At 47.0% G+C, this 23,516-nt stretch overlaps 1 protein-coding gene across 4 annotated transcripts in view; it reads left to right on the top strand.

The window, feature by feature from the left end:
- BIN1 (bridging integrator 1) overlaps window positions 1-23,516 on the top strand; it is a 91,646-nt gene that overhangs the window by 17,085 nt on the left and 51,045 nt on the right. For all 4 annotated transcript variants that reach the window (XM_084289274.1, XM_084289272.1, XM_084289273.1 and 1 more), the window contains exon 2: window positions 19,212-19,292. In XM_084289274.1, the coding sequence (XP_084145400.1) occupies window positions 19,212-19,292 (81 nt within the window). The remainder of the gene's footprint in view (window positions 1-19,211; window positions 19,293-23,516) is intronic.

Here is a 23,516-nt window from a genome sequence, read left to right as displayed (position 1 = left end):
GAGGCAGGAAAGGGAGTGGGAAATGTGACTGTTTCAGTGGCCACATTGGGAGAGCTTCACGAAACTGTGGCCTCTGCAAAGTCTCCTCCATGCTCTAATTCTCCAGGCCCAGGCAAAGCTTCCTTTCATCCCTGAGCAGCACAGCTCCATTCTGGCAGTGAGGGTGGAAGAGATGCTCTATCCATCTCTGCTGGAGGACGTGCTTCTAGGGAGGGTCCTGTTGTTTCTTACAGGAAGCTGCAACCATCAGCCCTCTCCCCAGGCAGCAATTAGGTGTTAGTAGTTCTGAACGTGTTGTGTACAAGCCCACTGCAGAAGATGACTTCTGCATCTTCGAGCCAGTGCCTGAAGGCTCATATCCTATGAGTATTTTGTAGGATATATGGTAGCCTTCTTCAGGGTCTGGGTCCCTCAGTGTGCAGCCCCTGTCTGTGCGAGGCAGCGATGCCCAGAGGTTGAGAGCAGCCCAGGCTCTTCTTTCCTGCCCCCATCCTGTCTCCGAGCACGGCTGGAATGGGTCCCTGGTGACTCTGGTGCGGCTGTGCTGACAGCCTCCCATGGACAGAGGCTCCTTTTGTTGGGAGCTGCAGCCCTGTGTGTGGACGTGCATCTCAGCACTTGCCTCTCCCACAGGGTGTCATACACTGATAGCACAGCCTCTGGGGGTGCGTGTCCCCCAGCTCGGGGTTGCTGCCCCAGCCAGGGGTGTTTCTGATCACCCTGCTCTGGGAGAGGGAAGAGAAAAAAGGTTTGCACAAGAGGAATCTAAATATTGTGTGAATGTGATCCTCTGTTGGCAGGTGCAGATAACAAGCAGTGAGTGGGCTGGGACTAAGGGACTTTCACAGAATGGTTTGGGTGAGAAGAGACCTTAAAGATCATCCAATTCCAACCCCCTGCCATGACCAGGGACACCTTCCACTGGACCACGTTGCTCAAAGCCCCATCCAGCCTGGCCTTGAACACCTCTAGGAATAGGGCAGCCACAGCTCCTCTGGGCAACCTTTGTTCTCTTCTGTCAACATGTCAAAGATGTTTTGTACAGCTAAATCTTTTATTTCTTTTTCCCTAAAACTTGTCTTTGGTTAAGCAGTCCTAGCATTTAATACTTTTGCAGGGCATGCAGCACTAATACTGCCATGCAGCACTAGTACCCACATTCAGTGGCTGCTGAGGAGAAGAGGTTGAGCAGCAATTTGGGAGCAGGGGAACACCCAACTGGTACAAAAACCTCTCCTCCCTGCTTGGTTTTCTGTTCTCCTTGACGGGAGCTCTCTGGTTCCTCTCCTTGCTCAGCTGCAGTCACGGGGCTGTTTGAGGAGGGGAAGTGAGACCTGTGGCAGGTCCATCAGGGAGGTTTTATGCTGTGTCCGTGGCTGGCTCCCTGGGGAAGGGAGGAGGCAGAGCACATCTCTTGGTAATGAGATACCAAAAGCTTCTGTTTAATCTGTGAAAGGCTGTCCCGCATGCCAAGCAGATACCTGCAGCATCATCCAGTGTGGCTGGGGAACCAGGCGGCTGCTGTTGACGGTAACCTCAGTGCCTGCACCTCTTGCTCACAGGTGACAGCAGAAATATTTAGGTGATGGCACTTGCCTCGTGGGAATGAAGGCACAGAGCAGTGTGGACGTGCGGCGTTTGTTTTTCTGTTGTAGCAGTGTGGATAGCAGCAGCTATGGAGCTCTTGCTGGTTGCTGTCATGATTCATTTTTATTAAAGTCACGCCAAGCCAAAATTAGTATAGAGGAGCTGCCCAGGAGGCTGATGTGACTGTGCCGGGAAGACAGCAGCGTGGGCCAGCACGCATCCTGCTGGTGACGCCCGGTGTGCTGAGGGAGGAATGGCTTCACCCGCTCATGGCCACGGTGCCTGCAGGTCAGAGGCTGGCTGCAGGATGCTACAGGGCGTGTAACCAGGCTGGGCCGTGTTCAGACACCTCGAGTAGCTCTGTGCTTGGGGGATCAAGGAAGGGAGGTTGCTTGTTTTCCCCCTGATTTTTTCCCAGGAATGGTAAGAAAACATATCTGTAAGGTTTTTGGACATAAAGCTTACTGCTGCTGTGGTTCTTTATGTTCCCTCCCTCCTTGCCTTTTAAAATAAAGAGGAATGTGCTTCATGAAGATGTCTCATACCTGCCCCTGAGAGATGAACTACAGCAGGGTTTCATACCTTTTATTGAATTGTGGTGCCCTTAATTTTCTTTTCCAAAGGTTTGGCCTTCTCATTAAATGTCAGACATGCAGCTTGCTCTCCATGGCTCTTCTTTGTGGGCCTTGGAGCCTGCAGGCCGCGTACTGAAAGTCAGACAACATTCTCCTACCTTCATTATCAAATCTGTAATTTCAGCCCATGATCTTCTGGCCTGACTGCCTGGTTAGCTCCCTGTGCTTTCTGCCCTTTAAGACACAAAGCGAGTATGCTCAGGAAAGCTGCCTTTACCCTCTGGGTGGGAATCAGTGGAGGCAGTGACTGGCCTCCCATCCGTGGGCATCACTGGGTGAATCTCCAGGCCTTGTACTTCTTGCTCCCTGTTGATGCCAGGTGAATGTTAAAGAGCTCTGCGTGCTTTGGAAAAACTCCCCTGTGGCAGAACAGTGCTGGAGAGTGGGAGTGCACTTCCCTGGGTTCCTCTCTCTTGTAATGCTTCTCCTAACTTTGTTAGCTCACCACCCATGTGTTTTCCTCCCTCCTCTTACCACCCATGGAAACCCAGCAGAAGGGGAATCCTGCTTCCCTGGGCGTGTGAAGAATGCAAGCTAACACGTTTTGTGTCTGAGGGGATTATCCCTCTGCCTCAGCTGAGTTCATCCCTCCTGCTAACTTGCTGGCATTGTAGCAGAGACACCAAGGGATGGAGAGGCTGCAGTTTGCAGTTCCTGCTGTTGGGTGGTTGATTTTTTTTTTTTTAAGGGGTTTGTGAGATGTTGCTCAAGTTGGGCTTTTCTTTGCCCAACAAATAGCTGTATAGGAAGCTTGTGGAGGGTCTGTGCCCTCACTTGGAAATGAGACATCTGAATGGGTTGCCCAGGGGGGTGGTCGAGTCACTGTCCCTGGGGGTGTTCAAGAAGAGGTTGGAGCTGGTGCTTAGGGACATGGTTTAGTGGGTGATGTTGGTAGTAGGGGCATGGTTGGACCAGGTGGTCTAGGAGGTCATTTCCTACCCTAACGATTCTGTGATTCTGATTCCTGTGTGTCAGCTGTAGCAACTTTGTCTGCTTTGTGGAAAGCCAGATCATCTGTCACTGTTTGTGCCCCATTTGATGTGTTCATCACTGCCCTCCCTGCTCCCCTTCAGCACAGATCTGGACTCTGGGGGGTTTGTTCTCTGAGAGCTCAGTTTTTTGAGCAGCTGAACAAAACCTTAAATCACTCCTGTCACTGCAATCTCAGTTCCCTTCTTTTGCTGGTTCTGCCTTTATCCTGACTTCAGCAGCAGCAAGAATAGGCGCTGAATGGGGAACCACCAGGATAAGGCTGGTTATGTCAAAGCAAAAAGGAGATCTAACCTCAACTATGGACCAAATCTGCTGCAGGGAACTGGGCAAGTGGGGAAAAAAAACTCCACCCTGCTGTATTTAACTTGTGGGATGAGAAAGGACAAACTGACTTGCACATAATAATGTGGAATAATATGTGTTTAAAATGGTGACTTTCTTGTGAATTTTCAAACACGTTTCTCCCCATTCCAGAGGCAGAAGCTTTTCCAAAAGCTGCTTGGGACAACGATTGTTACCCAAAGCTGTACTTGGCAGTCTGCAGACAGATGATGTTTAAATTACGCAGGTTTTAGAGTAGATTACCCGTGCTGTTAGCTTTTAGAAAGGTATTTAAATGCTTCCTGTACAATAGCGGCACAAAAGCTTGAGTGTTCCTTTCTTGCTCTTTGGATTTCACACACGGCTTTGTGATGGTGTGTGCCTCCCAGAGCACAGCGGAGCTGGCTGCAGGGCGTACAGGCATTTTAAAAGCTCCACTAGAGAATCTGCCTCAAGATCCCAGCCTGGTGCCTTTGGCACTGTGGTGGTGAACTGGCTTTTCTTCGGCAGTGCAGAATATAGCTCAGCTTCTCAAGGCGCAGCCTGACCGGTTAATGGTATCAAATCAAGTACGAGGTGAAGAGTCAAGCCTGCCAAGTTTGCTCCTGTTCCAAAGCACATAGCCAGGCCCTTGTGTTTTCCTACAGCACCATCGTGCCTTGTGGCAGCACTGAATAAAAAGAAAAAAGGTGTCTGTCGAGCTTCCCAGTAGAGCTAACACAGCTCTGTGGGTGGCTGAGACAGGGGTGTCTGTATTGCTGCAGGTTGAGGCCAGGACCTTAAGTGCCTTAACTGCAGGTCAGCCAGGGCTCTAGGCTCTGGACAGACATTTTTGATTTTCTTGCTAGCCTGTGCATCAGGTTAGCACCAAATGACTCAGAACAAGTCAGGCAGTCTTTAATGTGGTGTTAACTGGATTGTTATGAAAGCACCTTCGTTATTATGACAGCGTGGCTGAAAACTTTGACAAAATCGGGTCTTCCTACAGCAAACACTTCTTTCGTCACTCAGCTTTCAACTTCAACCAAAACAAAGCTTTGAAAGGTTGTTTTATTGTGTGTTTTTTCTTTTTTTTTTTTAATCAAGCTGAAAATTCTCATAAAGAAACCATGAAAGGGACTTTGTTGCAGAAGTTTTTGGTGGGGGTGAGAGCAATGCTTTCTCCTTAGCTCTGTGATGAACCCCGAGGTGGTGGAGCAAAGCCCTGTGCCCTGAGCTTCAGGCATGAGGGTGAAACGGAGGGCACTGCTGAAGCTACAAGGTGCACCAGATTTTCTTCTGGAAGCCAAGTTCCTTTCTGACCCTTGGGCTGTTTTCGCTCATCTACTTACCAGTTGCAATGACTGATTGAGCTCATGAAGACTTAATGTTTTATAGTATTAATAAGTAGGTGAATCCCCATAATAAATGAAATCTGTGCTAAAGGAGTGTGTGTTGCAGCACAGACGTTCCCCTTTCTGTTAATTACCTCTGTGATTATGCTACGAGTGTGGTGTGCACAGCACTTTGTTCCTGTTGTAGGCACGGACTGGGATCCAGCTTTATAACACCTTTATTTCCACTTCAAGCTTCCTGTAAGTAAGGCAATTGGCACACTTTAAAAAAAATAAATACATGAGCAACCCTGCAAATATCAATTTTTTGTCATCTTGAAAATGTTCTGGAACTTTCCCTGTGTTGGAGTAAAATTATTCCCCATTTTTTATTTAATGAGAAGCAGTGACCTGTGTAAATAAATACCAGGAGGCTTTATCTTATCAAGTAGTGTGATAGCATGGGAAAGGGAGTTGCATTTTAAAAGTAGAGACCCTGGCTTGTTAATGTGAATTTGACTGGAGTTAATAATTTCTGGCGAGGCAGCACAGCCTCCTTGTAACTCTTATTTTCTCCCCCCTTGTTTATTATCTGGCTGTGATAAGTTTATGGGTCTGCTTCGTAACAGCTCAAGAGGTTTAAAGGAGCGTTAATTTGCACGACTGCTGGAGGAGAGGACAAAGAAGCCCGGATGCTTGTTTACCCCAAATTTCCAAAAAAACCCTCCTTGAACCTCTTCTGAAAGCACGCAAAGCGCCAATTCATCCATGTCAGCAGGGTGAGAGGTGCGGGCTCGCTTCTCTGGCAGGAGCTGGGGTCGCTTATCGCTGTGCTGGTTGTAACACCTGGTGGGACTTGTGTGTAATAGAAGTGTGTGAGGGTGGTGAACAGAGAGCAGAGCCAGAGGCCAGGAGAGAGGAGCAGCGTGGCATCACTTGAGCCTGTGGGTGTCACAACAACCTTCACGACTCTGCCTGATACGTGTATCAGCCTTACGCGATGACAGAAGGATTGCGGGAATGCCTGTGCCATCTGTAGACACGTGGGTGCTTTTTAGTGGGTGCTTTTCAAATGCTGGCTACACAGAAAGGTTGTTAATGGGGTGGGCAAGGAGTGCTCAGGTGCTGACGGCTGTAGTTTGTGAAGCACACAGGTAGAGAAAAGGGTGAGGGATTTACCTCCCCTCTGTTAGCTACTGCTCACCTTTGCAGAAAGCCAAAATCACATCTGCTTTCCAGTTGCCCAGCTTCTTCTCCATGAGCTATTTCTGTCCTGCTCTGAAAGGTCTGTATGGGAAATCTGAGATCCTTCATGTATAACAAGACTTCCCCTTCTCTGCACCTTGCGTGTTTGCACTGCAAACAAAAGTGAGGGGGCCGGGTTTTGTCTGCAAGCACACACAAACGTGGAATCGTGTAGCCAAAAGCGGTGGAGCTTGCTCCCAGGTCACCGCGAATCTGTGTGCTTCCTAACCTATCAGATATTCTCTGAGAGCCCTTTCGAGAGATTAAAGGCTGCAGGTGCAGGCCTGCTTCTCTCCCACTCTGTAATAGGATGCGGTTTGTGGGGAGGAGGTGGAAATCAAATGTCAGTTCTCTGTGGTTCGCGTCTGAGCGAGTGAAGCCAGGAAGCTGAATTCGGGCTCAGCTCCGTCTGCTCCTGCGTAGCGTCCTGCAGCCTGGAGGCAGGTGCATTGATTCACCCAGAAAACATTTTCATTTTCTAGGAGCGATGCAAGTCCACTCACAGCTTTCAGTCTTTCTGAGCAAGGCTGTAAGGTGCAGTGGTGGGGCAGGGCTGCAGGCTGCTGACAGTCCCCCCGGTTATTAATGGCCACAGCAAGGACTCACGGGCTCTGAGAATAGACTCTGCATTTGCTTTGGAGGGGACAGCTGACAATGGTGTTTGATACAGCAATATGTCTCTGCATGACTTTTGACTGACAGTGACACAAACTTGCTCTCCTCCCAGCCGTGGCTTAAACCTGGTGACATTTACAGCGGAGCTGACTTCTCCAGTCTAAGTTTAGATGGTGATTTCTGTGTTTGTCTGCATGTGTATTAAGCTTTATCAGCTTAATAAGATGATAAAGCAGGAGAGGACCCCTGCAAATAAAAATGAAACAGCAATTTCAAACCATGGCTGGGATCTGAAAGGAGGAGGCCTTCAACTTGCATGGGTTTTCCCGGTCTTGTTGCTGTGGATCCTTGTTCAAGATCTCCAGGTGTTGGGGGGTTATTACCTACTTGGACACTTTTTTGTTTTGCTGTCATGAAATATGTGGTAAATATTCATAACCATAGGGCTGTCGGATGGTGTTCTTTATTTTTGGGGGGCAACCTGCGCTTGGAGCTGGCTGGTAGCCTCAGCCCCAGCTGTGCCCAGCTAACGACGTGTATTGTGGGGGTATGTCCATAAGTCATCTGAAAATAGCATCTGAGCTTAGCTGACTGCTGAGACTTCGTGTCTTTCCATGCATCCATATTATTCCTTCAAAAGCTTCTCTTCTTAGTGAACCTCTCCTCAGACAGGAAGGAAAAAATCCAACCTGCTACCAGCAGAAACCAACCCCAAGCCCTCCTCCGTCCCTTCCCGTGCAGCAGACAAGCCCACAACTGAGCCAGCAAGGCGCTCCTCAGCCTGGCCTTGGGGGATGAGCACTGTCAGGGAAACCTGTCCTGCTCAGGCTGCCAGTGCTGAAGGTCTGTGCAGATGAGAAATCAGCTCCTCATCCAGTGATGGCCGAGCAAGAGGTGTCCTGAGCTTTTCTGTAGCTTTATGCTGTTGAATGGTGGTTGAGGGGGCAGAGCTTTCAGTCACTGTTGGTTAAAAGCCTATTTCAGATGAATGTTTTAGAAGGGAACAGGTTTGTTTCCTATCACAGACCCTTGGTGAGCCTTCCTTCTTTTAGGGGCGTGACTCCTGGCATTGTCTTCTCCAAGGCCTGATGTGGCAGAAGGTCATACAACCCAAACAGAAATAACTGCATTTTAGGCTTATCCTTGAAGGCTAGATGCGATATTCTCCATTAGATGCATGAAGGATTTGCACATTATATTCCCTTATGATTATGAGGAAAAGTGGACTCTGGAGGCTGGTGGCTCTTAATACCTTGTGAATATTGTGAATGCTTCAGCAGTGACCCTGGAGACTTCACCTGTGCCTTCGGACAGCACTAACAGCGACTCACGCAGAGGGGTTCAATGACAGGGCAGGATCCCACTGCAATCAAACCTCGGGAACAAGAAGGGCCTCTTGCCACGAGGCTGCATACGATGAATAATGCTGCAGGCAGACCGAGCGTGCAGCTGCACTGATGCTGCAATCAGCCACTTGCTGCCTGGATTTGGGATTTTCTGGGTCATGATACACAGCTGTGGGTGAGAGGGAGACATGAAAGATGCAGATCTCTGCTGACCTGACGTATCTTATTATTTCAATAGCTAATCATGGGGTAGTGCTGAAATCTCTAGCTGTTCTGTGACACCTGTGAAGACACGAGTGATAGACTGGTACCACCTGCCTTGGAGGAAGATGGGACAGAAAGCTTTCGTTTCATTCCCCATCAGATTAAAGAGAAATTCTTGGAGCCATTTCCAAGTAGCTGCACGCTTTGTTTATACTCTCCTGGAGATCTTCTGCAGCAGTTTTAAACAATCACTCCGTATTGTTTCCTGGCCCTACTTCTAAAGCTGATAAATGTATGGTGCACTGCAGGAACAAAAGTGGTCTGAAGTTCTTTTAACAGAAAGCCCCCCAGTTGATTTACAGTGAAAAAGTTTCCTCAGCCTGCCTTTTCCTTCTCCTTTGGGAGTGACAGCTCACGTCCACTTGTGTGTAATATATTCAGTGCCTGTCGACACCTTTCCAGCCCAGAGCTGAGCAGAGAGCCTGCTTGTCCAAGGCTGGTAACTGAGCTCTGAGACCACTGTCAAAAATAAAAGCTGCTGAGCTCAAATCAGATCTGGTTATCTGAGAACTGGAAACTGCATGAAGGACAGATGCGACTGGGCTGATAATTAGGAGCACTTAATGTTTTGACTTGGTTGGGAGGTCCTGGTGTGAAGGTTTGAGAGGGGAGGATGAGCGAGGCAAAGAGCTTTCGTTGGGTTGCTGTGTCCTGTGCTCTGCTTAAGGGTTCTGCAGACTTCGTGCTGCTCTAGCATGTGAAGGAACTCTCACTTTTCTGCTCCTCTTAAAAAAACTAAAAATAAAAAAATTAAAAAGGCAACTCAGTGATTTTTTTTTTTTAATGCTAAAATGTCTTTGTGTGCCAGTCTCACAGATACAGGTGTTCAGCAAACCCTATTGCTTGGTGCAGGCACGGCAGGGCTGCTGCACAGCACCCTTTCTGAGGTAACATTGTCAGCTGGGGCCTCCCCAGAATCAAAGGAGCTGAGCTGGGCTCTCCAGCTTGGCCTTTATACCTTCTGCCACATGTGAAAAAGACACTTGGGACGTAGCTGTGGCCAGCTGGGAAAAGGGAGCAGCTGAACTCCGCTGTCATCACCTGCTGTGGGTGCATGTACGTGGCTGGAAGCAAGGGGAGAGCTTCCCCTTCCACACTGCCTGTAAATGTGTCCTGCAGGCAGCACGGGGAGGTGAGGGGGCTCAACTCTTTCCACTTCCACCATCAAGTAGCACCCAGTTTGTAGTGTACCTGATGTCAGGCCTGTCGATCAGCAGAACCTGATTTTTGAGAAACTTCATTTCACAATTAACCACTGATAGAGTGTCACTGCAGGGTCTCTCATAAAAGAAGGCTTCCATGTGATCAATTTTAAAATTCCTTGCAAGGATTTCAGGCCTTCCTTAGGACAGTTAATAAAATATTTATATATTTATATAGATACATTGGATGCCCTACTGTTAGGGGAGCACTTCTATTCATAAAGTAATTTTTTTTGAAAGTCATGTATCATTTTAGGTGAACAATGTGTTTGTGGTGTAGTTTTTAAATATATCCCAGTGGTATTGGGAGGATGTGAGGGTTTGTGTTTTAGGCTCTGTTTTTTTTGTTTCCTTTTTTTGGTTTTGCTTAAAAATATAGCTAGATCCACTCAAAAGTACTACGAACAACATTTTTCCCTAAAAAAAAATAATAAAGCAAGGGAATGCCTATAGAACTTGCCCGTTTCTTCAAAGACCTTGTTATTTACAGGCTTTTTGCCAGAGCAGATGCCACAAAAATTGACTGAGCCCCTGGGCTTTGCTTACAGTTGAATGTCATCTTTATCTCTTTCTCTAATGAGTCTGTGTGAGCCTGGAATTAGCACAGATTAACCGCGCGGTATTTCCTGTGCCTTTTGGTTGCAGAACTGATTCCGTGCCTTGGAGAAGGAGTCCCACTGCTGGTCTGTGGAAAGCTGAGACTCAATCCATCAAACTTGCCGAGGGTTAGACATTGTAGCCCAGTGCTGTGGGAGTTGGTAGTGTGCTGGCTGGGTATCTGCACCGCACTCATCAAGCGATCTGGATGCCAGCATGTGAGAACCTATGTAAGAGGCACAGAATAAACAGTTTGTTAGTTCGGGTTCCTGAAGGTGAAGAGAGGACTAGATGAGTAACAACCTTCTGCTTCAAAGCAAAAAATACCTTCATAATTCTGAATGCTACACTGCTCCTTTTTAACCCATATTTATTGCAATAAAAGCAAATTTCAGAAGTCTCTGTGCATGTTTTCATTGATCACGTGCCTCCAACATGTAACGCAAGCTTGTTCACAGGGTGGCTGTAGGAAACTGAAGCGTTGCAGGGAGTCCTTGGCCACTGGAGGCAGGACGTGTAGCTGATAGCTTTAACCTTGGCTTCTTCCCTACTTGTGTAACGCTTGCCAAATAGCAATGGATATGCTGTACTTGTATGGTCAAAGATGGGAGGATAAAAAGGACTATGCTGTAGTAGCCTGAGAGGTACTGCAGCTGTAAGCACGAAGCTTTCAGAGAAAGATGAGAGAGAAGCTGTTGGCTTGTGGCTCCGGGCAGTGTGGTAGATTAAAGAAACAAAGAGGTCCTCCAGCCTACGCCTAGAGAGAAGGATCATGGAAATCAGTCAGCAGACAGCTATTTTGGAAACACCCTGCTTCTTGACAAAAAAAAGTCCAGCTCCCTAGTGGGCAATAGCTAAAAATGCAAGTTGCAGGCGTGTCTTGGTTTGTATTTTAAGTGCACAAACCACAGACCACTCACTGACTTCCAGTGCTCAGACCTCTCGGCAGGTGGGCTCTTAGGATTCCCAAAAGTAGCAGCCCATAGTTGCAGGCAGGCAGAGGGGGAGAATAAACTTGTTAGATATTAGGAGATGGGAGATTTCAGACTTCTTAGAGGGCTCCTAAATTAACGTTTGCACTATATGACTGCTCATTCCTAGGTCATGAGGATTTGCCAGGTTCTGCAATCTTTTGGAGGGATTTGTCTTTCTGAAATCTGTAGACCGTCTGGATAAAATAACCATGTAGAAATGCTCTGAATGTTAAGTTGGCATTACTCTGCCTAGCAAGCTGCAATATTGATGGCTTTGCCTTCCATAACAGTTTGCATAACCTTTCTCAGGTTAATAAGTGCCTTATTCAGTGCAGCAAGTACAGCCTGTGGGCTTACTGAACTCATACGTGCAGCAGGTCTCTGAACTGCTGCTTCTCCAGCATCATCTTTAAGTAGCTACCTACAGTGGTTCAGAGAGGTTAGGTGCCTGAAGTGTGAGCGAGTTATACAGAAACACATGCGCGTGAATATATGCATCTTCAAAATACTTGAGCAACGTGGGCACCCTCATAGCGATGAACTTTTACAGCACACAGATTTTTATCTTAGAGGGCTAGTCCCTTCATACAGAACCTCAAGTCCCACCTGTGATGTTGGGAGCAGTTGCACTTTACCCATTGAATAACATGACTTGACCTTGCAAAAAGGTACTGCCTGTCCTGTAGGTAATGTGGAAAGGCTGCTTGGGCAGAATATCATTATTTTTCGTGGTGGAGAAGCTTCCAACCTGGATAAATATCCAAGATCAGCGTTTCTGGAATCGTTCTCCTGATTTGGGGGAGCAGGAAGCAGAATGAGGCTGGTGAATGTTACTTTTGTCTGCTGGATTCACCGTACTTGCTCTCTCTGAAAATGGAAATGTCAGCTTCTGGAGGAAAATGCTGTGCTCAGGAGATTGTGGTCCTCAACTGACATCTTCCTCTAAGAGGGAGGGCTTTTGCAAGGAAGTTTATGGAGCCAAGTATGGGGCTTTTAGCCTATCCTGTTGTGCTGCTCCTTTTTCTTCCTTCCTAGTTTCTTCCCTTAATTTGTATGTTGATGATACACTATAGTTGGAGACGTTAGCAGATCCTGGTAGCCCAGGCTTTCCAGAGTGAGTGACATTAAAGCAGGGAAATGTCAAAGCCCAATTTAGAAAAGTGATTTGATCACAGGTTGGAATTGAAAGTAAAGTACTTACTAGCTTCCTCAGAAAGAGTTGAGTACTATAAGTGTGGCAGGCTTCAAAAACAAGGGAACCATTTATGTGGCTCCTCAGAGATGTTTGTCTTGCTGGGATGGGGAATGTGGCAAGCAATATAACTGCAAATGCTGAAAGAGTAAAACAAATAGAGGATTGGGTAACCTGGGTAATGAAAATCATCCTGCCTCTTTTCCTTGTGCCGAAGATGAGTTCGAGGTTCTGGCCACAGGTCTAGGAAGGCTTTTACCTTGTGCTTAGAGCTCTGCCCGTTCACATCGCAATTTTGACTTAGAGAGTGAGACAGCAATTCTCCTGACACAGTGTGTGAGACAGCTTCTTGAGCTCCAAGTGCAGGAGGAGCTGAGATCTGCTGGATTGGCTAGCTGTCCTCTGCTTGGGCTGAACGGGTCTGGGGGTTTGGCCTGGTTCTCGCTGAGTTTACCTACAACCTTAGGACATTTGATAATGACGTGAACAATGAGTGCTGTGATTGACCAAGGGATTCACATCACTATCGTGTAACTTGAGAAAAGAATCCCCATCCCCAAAGGGAGTCAAGCATTGGAGGAAGCGTCTTAAGAGTGACAGGCTTCATGAGCTTCCTCCAATTAGTCTTCATAACAAATACTGTGAAGTAGTGGAAGTACCTTTACAGAACAGACAAATACAAAACATCTCTTGTGCTGTTACTGTAAGAAAACATAATAACCTCCCTGTAGTACTGTTGCTTAACAAGTTTGTACATCTTTCTGCTTTTGTTTATAAGCATTGGGAGATGTTCCAGTGCAGCAGCTAGGTGAGGCTTTGCAGTGTTTTATGATGGATGCTAGCTGCCTTATCCTATGAGGAGGAACTGAGCAGAGTAATTTTGGTTTGCTTGAGGTCTTGGGTGAAGTGCATGGTGCAGTTAGGAATAGCTTATCCTCAGAAGGCTATCGCTACAGGCTTGTGCCCTGCAGTTCCCTCAGTTAAAGCCTCTGAGTTTAGATGGAGGTTTGCAGCTGCTATAAAAAAAAAATAAAAATTGCTACAGCCAAGCAATCTGCTTCTTATGGTTCACCAAAAGAAAGGAAAAAAAAAAAAAGTTTTCAGCAGAATATCAAAAGGAAAACGCAGAAATAAAGCGGGTGTTCTTAGATCAGGATGGTGCAATGTGCAGCCACAAAAGTAGGGCAGGTCCTTTGTGTACCCCTTTCTCGGGGATGTTACTCACTACCTATGACTCAGCCTTAAGGATAAGCGGACCATCATTTCCAGCCACGAGACTTGAAAAAAGTCCCATACCTGCTGTGTGTATTTCTACATCTCACTTTACACCTGGCATGCAGAGACCAGAAACACAGTTATATCCTTCAGATGCTAACTTCAGTCTGGTGAAAGTTGCTGCCTTGAACGATCTCTGAGCCTATTTTGGGGTAGCAGGTTACTCCAGGAAATAATTCAGAACGAGAAAGTGGATTTCCTGGATTTTTTTTTTTGTATTGGCTGTAGAGTGAGCAAGGAGGATGAACCTTGTAAGGCAACCCAATATGACATGAGTCATATTAAACTTGAGTTTAAACTAGAGTGAGTCACGTTAAACTCGAGAGGTGTGTCCTGAAGGTGCAGGTCATGGTGAGACTGCTCCTTAGTAGCTGTCAGAGGCAGATATTTGAGATGAACCTTGAAAGCAGTGCAGCGTGACTCTTGCTCCTATCGGATATTTAGCAGTATAGTGCCATGTAGGGAAGGTGACAGAGACTTAGATTTCTTTGATGATTAGCCATATTTGCCATTATTATTTAGTCACGTTTGGATGTATATTGCATTTCTGACTGAATTTCTGACAGAAGAAGGAGTGAGGTCTTGGAGTGGGTACTCAGAAACCAGACGATTAACCTTCTGTTGCTGTCATCTTCGGAGTTTGGAAACGACCTCTGAAAGGGCCTCACAAGATCCTTCCCCTGTGCAGAGTGGATGCAGTCCTGCTTAAATCACACCTTAAATAGTTGTCTAATTTTTTTTGGAAGTCTGCCATTAGCAAAGAATCTCCATTCAGTCCAGTCTATTTGAATGCTTTAAGTTTGTCACTGTTAGCAGTTTTTTTTATATTGCTGTTGTTGCAGTCTCAGAACATCCAGTGTGACCAGAAAATTATTGTTGTTATATTTTATTATTATTCTTTTTAATAGCTGTATTTTGGTTTAGAATACGGCAAATAAATGCAAATTCATACAGGCTTTAGTGAGAGGGACACCTGTGAAATTAGAAGAGCACAGAGAGCACCCCACCCCTCTGTACCTCTGTTTTCCCATTTGGCAGCTGGGGATGCCCGGGATAACTGTGGTCACCCTGTGACATGCTGAACAAATGCCCCCCTTTTCAGCTGGATGGCAGTGACATTGGACGTGGATTTCCCAGGTTATACAGGAAGTCTCTAACAAAACACTGTATTGAACCCTGCTTTCCCAACGATCTGTTGAATTTTGCCAGCAAACAGAGGCAAACAAGAGCTGCTCTGTCTGCGCTACGGGTGACACTGCCCTTTCCCATTTTCCAGTGATCTCGCTGATTGCTCAGCCCCGGGAATAATTTTCTCAATTTAAAATGCAGTGCTAAGACCTTTGGGGTTTCTTCCTGTCCGTCTCATCCTCCTTTGTCCACTTATTCCAAAGAAAGACTCGATTGTGCCAGGCTGGGACGAGGAGGCCGGGCTGTCCCCCGCCGGGCCTACAGGCGGGCGCCGAGGCAGCAGCGCGGCCTGCTCTGGGGGGCAGGTGGGGGGCTCCTGCTCCTCTCCCCAAGCACAAAACCCAAGTCCTTCGCTGAGCAGCTCACGTCTCACTGGGGCAAAGGACAAAACACTTAAAAAGCTTGTGCAGTTCCCTTTGTATCTTATGAAGTTATGGGGCTTTGCTTGTTCCATTTTGACTTGGGTCCTGTTTTTCTCCGCCCCGCCTTCTGTGTGTCTTCTGTGGAAGAATGGCCTGAGGTTGAGGATTTAGTTGTTCTGTTGCTGGTTAACCCACTGGCACATGCCAACTTGTTGGAATTCAGAATTAGTCACAGTATTACTGGCTCTTTGCCTAGTTGGTAGGTAGTTGAAGATAATGCTCTGGGGTTGGCAGATACAACAGGAGTCAGAGGCATTTGTGAGGGAAGGAGAGGTCAGGAGCTGGAGGGATTTAGGAGCAGAGGGGCCATGTCCATCAGGTGTGACCACAACCCCTTCTCTGATACAGTGTGGAGTAAGAGATTTATCATCATTTGGTATCCACAAGTTGGATTTATTGGTGTGTTGTTATTATATGCGTGTTGTTAAACCACCTCATTCATGCAAAGTATTCTCTCCTTCATCTGAGCTTTCATCTTCCACCTTTTGAAATGGTTGCTTTCCTTAGGCAGGGTCAGGATTTCTCAGGTCAAGGGCAGACCAAGGAGCCTAGGCATGGTTGCTGCTTAATCTTTTAAATGCCAGATCCATGTCGCTGCCCGGTGTGGTTTGCCTCCAGACAGCAGCTGACAGATCACACCAGCCCTGATCCGCCCTGAGATTTGGGAGCCACGGCGGGGTTCTGACTCCTATCCTGGTAAATCTGCTCCATTAATAGCTATCAAAGAGCCTGAAGTTTCCATCCGAACTTTATCTGGCTTTGCAACGAGCTGGAGGATTAGAGACCGTCACAGGGGAAGGGAGGGAGCAGCCGTGGCTCACCCGGAATAGCCTGACCTATGACGGCACGTACCAGCCTGGGGACGGGAGTTGTCCTGTGAGCTCACGGGTTATTAGCAGAGAGAATAGGCATGCCTGCAGTCAGCAGCACACCCAGGGCCATCTGCTCCATCCCTGGCTGGTTTAGGGGATCCAGAGGGATCCCTTAGTACAGCTCGCCGGTATGGCGCTGTTGGGAGAGCTGGGAGCAGGTCTGATGAGCAGCCTTGTGGAGCCATCATTTTATACTCCTCAGATGACTTTTACATTTGACTTCGGGGCTGATTGTACAAGGCAGATCTGTTTTTGAGGGAGGGTGGTGGGAGAACATAATCTGTGCCATGGAGCAGTGCAGAAATGTTGTCTCTGCTGTATCATAGCAAGTAATGAGGCAGACAGCAGACTGCACGAGGCTGCCGTTTCCCCCATGCAGAGCTGCTCCTCAGCTGAGCATCACTGTTGCAGCAGAAGCTTATTCCGCAGAGCCAGCCTGTGAGTCAAGAGCCCATTCCAGTGCCAAGTGTTTTGCAGGACAAGTGCAGAGCCCCTCAGCACAGTGCTACAAGAGCTTCCCAGCTGACCCTGCACTCAGTGTGGCTGTCCCCTAGGGAGCAGTGGCACTGCAGATTAACTTCTTGGACATGTAGGAAGCAGGAGCGCAGGCCATCTCAATGAATGGTCTGAGGGTATAGATGCACAGAGGCTGCTCTAAACCTTTGACCCCTGGCAACATACTCCAAATTCCTCTGAGTTAAACAGTCTCCTTCCCTCCAGGCCTGAAAACATCACATCTCCTGATTAGCCAGACAGATGTATTGCCCCATAAAAAAACTCCTTTATATCCATATCAGTTCTCTTGATCTTCACTTTGGGAACTTCATTCTGCTTTTCAGTTTGCGGCTCTTCCTCTTGCTGGGCACTTCTGGTGTGATGGCTCTCTTCATGTGCCAGACATACAGAAAGTCACCCAGTGGATGGGAAACTCTTGCTCCATAATGGATCTGGTAGCTCAGGGGAGTACAGCTGACCACGGGGGCCTTTGAGCAGCATCCTCAGTGGAAGAGGCTCACCATGCCGCTTGGGGAAGATGAAGCCATATCGAACCCTTCATGCTTGTTGGAATGGCAGAGAAATGTGTAGCCTGAGCAGCGTTCCTGTAGCATGCACATGAGCAAAGGAGGCGCCAATAGCTGATGGAGAGGACTCTGCCTCTCCACCTTGTGCTGCTTTTCTTCCAGTCTCCAACAAGCTCGTGTGTGCCAGGGGCTTGAGAGGAAGATGTGAATACTCATGCTGTCTGCATCCTGCTGTGTAGACAGTTTACTAAGTGCATTAGTCATTCATAGCTGCAGTGCTTGCTGCTGTCACTTGAGCTGTGGAGAGCTGTGCTTCTAGCTGGAGGTTTTGGGTTCAGTCCTCAGTCACAAGCAGGGCAGTCCTCATGCGCGTGCGTCTCCCCCTCATCCTTTACTGCCACATGAATACCTCAAAGACTCTTGGATTTGAAGAGAGGCCACTGAACAGGGGGAGAATGAAAATCATTGATTCTCTCCTGGACATTCAATCCCAGCCTAAATAGGAGGATTTCTGAGCTGAATGGCTATGCTGGTTTATTGTGCACAGCTTTAGAGGCAGTTACTGCAGACAGGGGTAAGCTGGGGAATGTGTTTATATGAGAGAGAGGGGAATTGAGATTAGCCTCAGAGACGTAACACAAACATCCTGCACCCTGCCTGTGCGTTAAGGTGAGAGTGGGCCAGCGTGTGAATGTTGCATCCCATTTCATGGGCCGTCTCAGTGCCATTTTGGGGACTGAAAGTACAAGTCTGATCCCTGCTCTGCAGGAAGATAACCCTCCTCATGTTCTCTGAAAGGATCTGCAGGTTGCAAAAGAAGTTGGAAGAAGCTGGTATAGGTGGCTGTCACAGTCAGCCCATCAGAGGGGCTGGGCTGGAGATGCTTACTAGTGGCCTCCCTGTAGACCTGATGGCAACAACCTGCACCTGCTCCTTTGTCTGGGTCCTCTGAACGTGGCAGTTGAGATCTATGGATAAAGGCCTGCTGTGTTCAGCAGAGCAAGAGAGACTTCTGCTTTCCAGTGCTTTCTGCCTCTCTGAAAGTCACGCTCTTACCAGACAGCACGCCCTTCCTTGCCCAAGTGCTCTTGCAGCACCCTTTCTTGCCCACCTTTGGCTCCCCAGAATCTCTCTGACTGAGGACTGGGTAGGCTTTTCTGCATTTTTATTGGTCCTGCAAGACGAGGCTTTCTTTTGGGCATGATCAGGTTTTATTTTCGATTAAAAAATGTGTTTTAATCAAGCTTAACCAGCTCTACTCCGTACTCTTGTTTTCCTGCTGCGAGAGTTGCTTGGGGCACAGCAAGTAAGTGCTGCCCTTCTCCGCAGCTGCAGTTTGTCTGGCCCTGTTGTGATGGGACCTGCCCTCCTGCCCCAAAAGTGCTTTGTTCAAAGCCCTGGAGCGACCCACTTAGCTGCACAGAGATTATTAAAAGAGAAATGTGATAAGGGAAGTAGTCTGATAAGGATTTTTTGCAGGCTGTGGGGAGCTGTGCTGTGCTGAGAGGTGGTGAAAGGAACAGGGCTGGCTGCTGAAACTCAGATGTGACACAGTGTCCCATAGACTCATGGTGCGAGGTCCCCAATTGCTCTCAGCAGCCAGCTCCTGCTAAGCATGTGCACAGTGAGAAAAGGAGGAAAGAAGATGGACTTTCACTGCTCCATCCATATTCTCTTTCTTAGGATGTCTCTGCACAGCTTTATGTGTTTGAGGGCAGCACACTCCAGCTGTTCCAGGAGCAAAAATCCCAGCCTGTCTGGACTAGTCTTGTGTTAAACCAGGATGAGCATAACCACAGAACATGAGGTGTATGAGGGATGTGGTTTGTTTCTGGTTGGTCTAGGAGATTGATAACTGGGTCACTACTGCCTTGTTTGCAAAAAGTGTTAGACATGTGAAGAGCAAAGAAAGTTGTGCTCTTCTGTGCAGCAGAGTATTATAGATCTGAGTGCATTCTGATTCATCTGCAAGTCCTTTTTCAGATTGTGACTGTGTAGAGAAATACTCCAGAATTTCTGAGTAAAAGAATAAGGGAGACATTTTTTAACCTTTCTTCTTTCAGCCTCATGAGCTTGCAAGTGTTTCTTTGCGTTTGCTTTGTTTCATCTGTGTTTGAAGTCTCCCATCTTTTTTCTCTCTTTCTGCAGGTCCTTCAGAAGCTTGGGAAAGCAGATGAAACGAAAGATGAACAGTTTGAGCAGTGTGTGCAGAACTTCAACAAACAGCTGGTAAGATAATTGGAGATATGTAATTACACCCAGGGTTTCAGTATTAGTTTCTAATCATCTCCTACAATATGCAATTAAAGCACATGAAATTAAATGATGCCATAGTCATATTGAAGTGACCCACAACTCTTAACTGTTTGCTTACAAGACTTCACACTGTATCTTCCAATTCCGCTATCATGGAGTGAGTGTATGCTAAAAACTAATTCTAGTTCTGGACCCAAGTTTGGGGGAAAAAATTACTTCAACCAGAACATTTTCTTCCGTTAACATCTGCTGTGCAGTATAGTTTTTTCCTGCTGGAAACAGGCATAAGAGCAACATTGCCTCTCTGAAAAATGGATAGGAGAGGAAACGGATTAAAAAAAAGAAAAACAAAATGGAAAAATGGTAGATTCAGTTTCCAAAGAGCAAAAGAGAGGCAAACAAAGCAAATGGTGAAAAGGGAACGACCTTCAATGGATAAGATCTAAATCTAACTTCCTCTCCATCTTTGCACAATCCCTGCGTCAAACCCGAGTCATCATTCTTTTAAGTGTCTGCTTCTTGCTTCTATTGTAACACACAAATATTTTAATAATGTAGCAATTCCCCCTGCCATGGACAGCAGTAGGATTATGTCTTGACCTGGGATATGTTTTTGTAACTGGAACTTTCAGCCACCCAGAGAAGAGGAATTTACAGGGCTGGCTGAAGCACAGCCGTGCTTGGTGTTAGGGGAAGCGTTGCTTCTGTTTCATGGCAGGAAGTGCATGCAACACCAAAGCACAGGTGGTGCTAAAGAAAACCTTTAGACCATTTGTTTCCTGACATATCTAAAGCCTTTTTTTTTTTTTTTTTTTTCTTTTTTTCCTGGAGCTGTTAGTGGCAGCTGCATCATGTCTGTTAGGACTCAGCAGATGTGATTCTGTGTCCCAAAATCGGCTGAGCCAGGATTTGCCACAGCTGAATATAATGAAAATCTTTCAGTCTGACTTGGACTTGTATCTAACCAAGGCTGACTACAGATTCCTGGAGACTAATGATCATTCTTTTGGCAGCAATAGTAGCTGTTGCTTCAGAAGTATGTGCAATGTCTCTATAGCTTGTCTACCAATGGTATTCTCTAGGACACTCGGGAATACAGTTTGGCTTCCTTCTGGGGACATGACATTGCCAAGTGTGACTTCTCCATATCACTGTTGAGACCAACTATCAGCAATTAGGAAATCTCCTTTTTAAGAAGAAAAACTCGGATTCAAACCTTGATCTGGCTGTCCAGAATGGCTGTTCAGTTTCCAAAGCCATCAGTCCCCATGGTGCATTGAGAAGCCTATTAAAGAAGCACGACCTCTGTACCCCTTACTGCTCAATTTCTTTTGCCATCTTGCAGGGACAGGCCATGAGCTAAACTCTCCAAACAATTTGTCAAAGGCTGCTGTGCATTTGCTGCTTGTGGTCTCTTGGTTTTCCTTTTGCCCTCGGTTTCCCTATCAGTAAAATAAATGCAGGCAATGCCTGTTCTACAGAGTATCTACATAAAAGTGAGTTAGCTGGATTGTTATCTAGGGACCAGGAATTACGGTGCTAAGGAGACTGGGGAAACAACGTTAGCTGCATGTGCATATAAAGCCACTTGCTTCCATTTGCATGTATGCAGTATGTGTGTATGGTATGGTGTGCGTGAGAGCTCCGTGCCCTTTCCTTACAAAGTGTGCTCCAGTTGGAAGCGTTAAGTCTGGAGGAAAGGTGAGCTTTTGCTGTGGGCCTGTAACAGAATAGCTCTCCTGGGGAGCTGGCTGGGGTGCAACCAGAGGGTTATTGACACAGGAGGGGAGCTTTGAAAAACATCCTGGTGGCACTGGCCTTGTTTGCTCAGTTGGTTAGAGGCTCCTCTGATTCTAATGACTGCTCTGGGCCATGCTGACACATGTTCCAGGGGGGAGGGATGACTGTCAATGAATGGGGAGCAGGTCTAAAAATAGTTTATTATTTCAACTAAAGCATCTTGTGGTTCTCCCAAATGGTGGATGAGTGGACATGAGGGAAGGCATTGCATTTTCCAGAGGGTTCTCCATTCAGGTTCGTATGAGATCACCGCTCTGAGGTCTCAGAATAGTGGCAGCTTTTTAGATCTCAGACAGATGGATTTGCTACATGACAAATGAGCTGGGCATAACAATGCTGCTACAGGGCTCCCCTGCGTCTCTTGAAGGCCCACCGAACAGCACAGTTGGTCCACGTGTTACTCCCTCACGACAGGTTATCTCTGGCAATTAGCCTCCCAGCTAGGTCATTGGAAGGCTCCTCTCCTTCCCTGTCCCAGTGTCACTTTTGTCCAGGCACCAGCACAAAAGCAAATTGTCCTCGGAGACCTGGGAGCAAGAGACCTGAGATGTGCCAGGCACTGGCTTCTCTTCCCCTGCACTTGAAATGCTCCCGGGAGGGAGGGAGCGAGGGGGAGGCTGGCGGCAGCCCTTATACCTGGCACAGCCGCTGGGTTTGATACCTTTGGGAGTCTTCCCTTGAGTGGAAGATCTGGGTTGGTTTACAGTGTTTCACAACGAGTGCCCGGGAGACAAGCTGCTGCTGGCACGGGCTGCACCATCGCTGCCCACGCTTCACAGTGCTCGACTCAGCCTCGGGGCAGGCAGCGCTGCTCTGAGTCCCCGCGGGGTGCCAGGTTTAATCTTTGCTCTCGCAGTGTAGGTTTGGCTGTGGATGCTACACCTAAAACCCTGTTTGCGGGCAGAGAGGAAGCACGCCACATACATAAGTAAATCCCACAATGTATGGTTTGTAAAACTGAAATCATTATTTAGTTACTCCAAGGTGAATTGTTAGAGAAAAAGAAAAAGAATGCAGTTAAAACTGTGACATGCTTCACTCCTACACATCTTCCTGGCATCGTGCTCGCCCTTCTACTGCTCCTCTGGGTCCAAAGGTCAGTGTTTGTTCTGGCGGTGGTGGGGTGCTGGAGTGAGCCGTCAGCACCTGAAGTCCTGCGCTGTCAGCAGTGTGATGCTCCTCTTGGCAGTTTCGTAGTTCTCTTTCTAGGATCTGATTGGCAACATTTTTGTATGTTTTCCAATGTGCCTTTGAGCCATCTCCTATGTCTTAATTTCTCAAGTCCTCTGCTATCCTCGGAGACCTGTGTTCCTCTCCCGTGAGTCTTGTTATGAGACTCATAACTCATGCAACATAGAATAACTGCTTGTTACTGCTATCTATAAAAAAGTATGCAAAGAAAAAAGAAAAAAACAACACGAGAAGCGCTTACAGCTGTGCCACACAAAGGTAACTAAAAGTAAAGGAAAGCAGCCATAAATACCAAGTCAATTGGAGAAATTGCTGTCACAGCTAAACCAAGCAAAACAAAGTTACAGGCTGGCTGAGAAAAGTTCAGACAAGGCAAGATTGATGCCTCAGTTCTGAGGCCTTGCAAATTCAGTGCAAAGCCTGTGGCCTGTTGCAGAAATGGCCATACTTTATTGCAGGGTTACAGGACATCTGGCACAATGCCCAGAATTGCTAATTCATGTGCAGAGCTATCAAGATCTGACTGTCAGCATTGGGAAGGCTGGGATGCTCTCCTCTTCTGCCTGATAAGGAGCCGTGGCAGTCTTCTGGGCCCTCTGTGCTTGCCTCCTTGTTCAAGAGAGTGAGGGGTGAGAAGTATCATCTGGAACAGTTGTCTGCTGTTGTAAAAATAATTGGCACATAATCTCTTCTTTAGAAGTTGGGGGAGAATGTTTTTGGAAACTTGTCTTCTACCAAAAAACAGCTCTACTGAGAATTACACATATAAATAGTGCTGGGTGAAAGGTGTTATAAATGAAACACACACACACACTCCCCAAATAAAACAAGAAGTCCCCAAAATACTTTTGTGCTTTTCTTTCACAGAGTTATAAGTAATATGTAGTTCATTTGGGCTTTGAAGAGAGAGCTCTTCCAGCTGCCCCAGTGTAACTCTTCAGTGTTTAAATATCCATCTTCCTGCACATACAGCCCTTCACATTATACCTGGTTGTATTTGTTACAGGCTCACAAGGTTGCATTACACTGATTTCAAGCATGGCAGCATGACATTTCTTTCCCAAACATCTTTAGGGCCAACCATACCCTATAACTTCCCCTGCACACCCTTAGACCTCCTGTTCTTTGATAACTGGGAGCTATATTCATTTTTCAGATTCCAGTTTCACTCTCATCTACTTTTACTTCTAAGTGTAGGAAGCATCT

Source organism: Netta rufina (assembly GCF_964035555.1).
Source record: "Netta rufina genome assembly, chromosome: 6".
Lineage (NCBI taxonomy): Eukaryota > Metazoa > Chordata > Aves > Anseriformes > Anatidae > Netta > Netta rufina.
The sequence above is the reverse complement of the archived record's forward strand: the minus strand, read 5'-3'. Positions and strand labels throughout refer to the sequence as shown.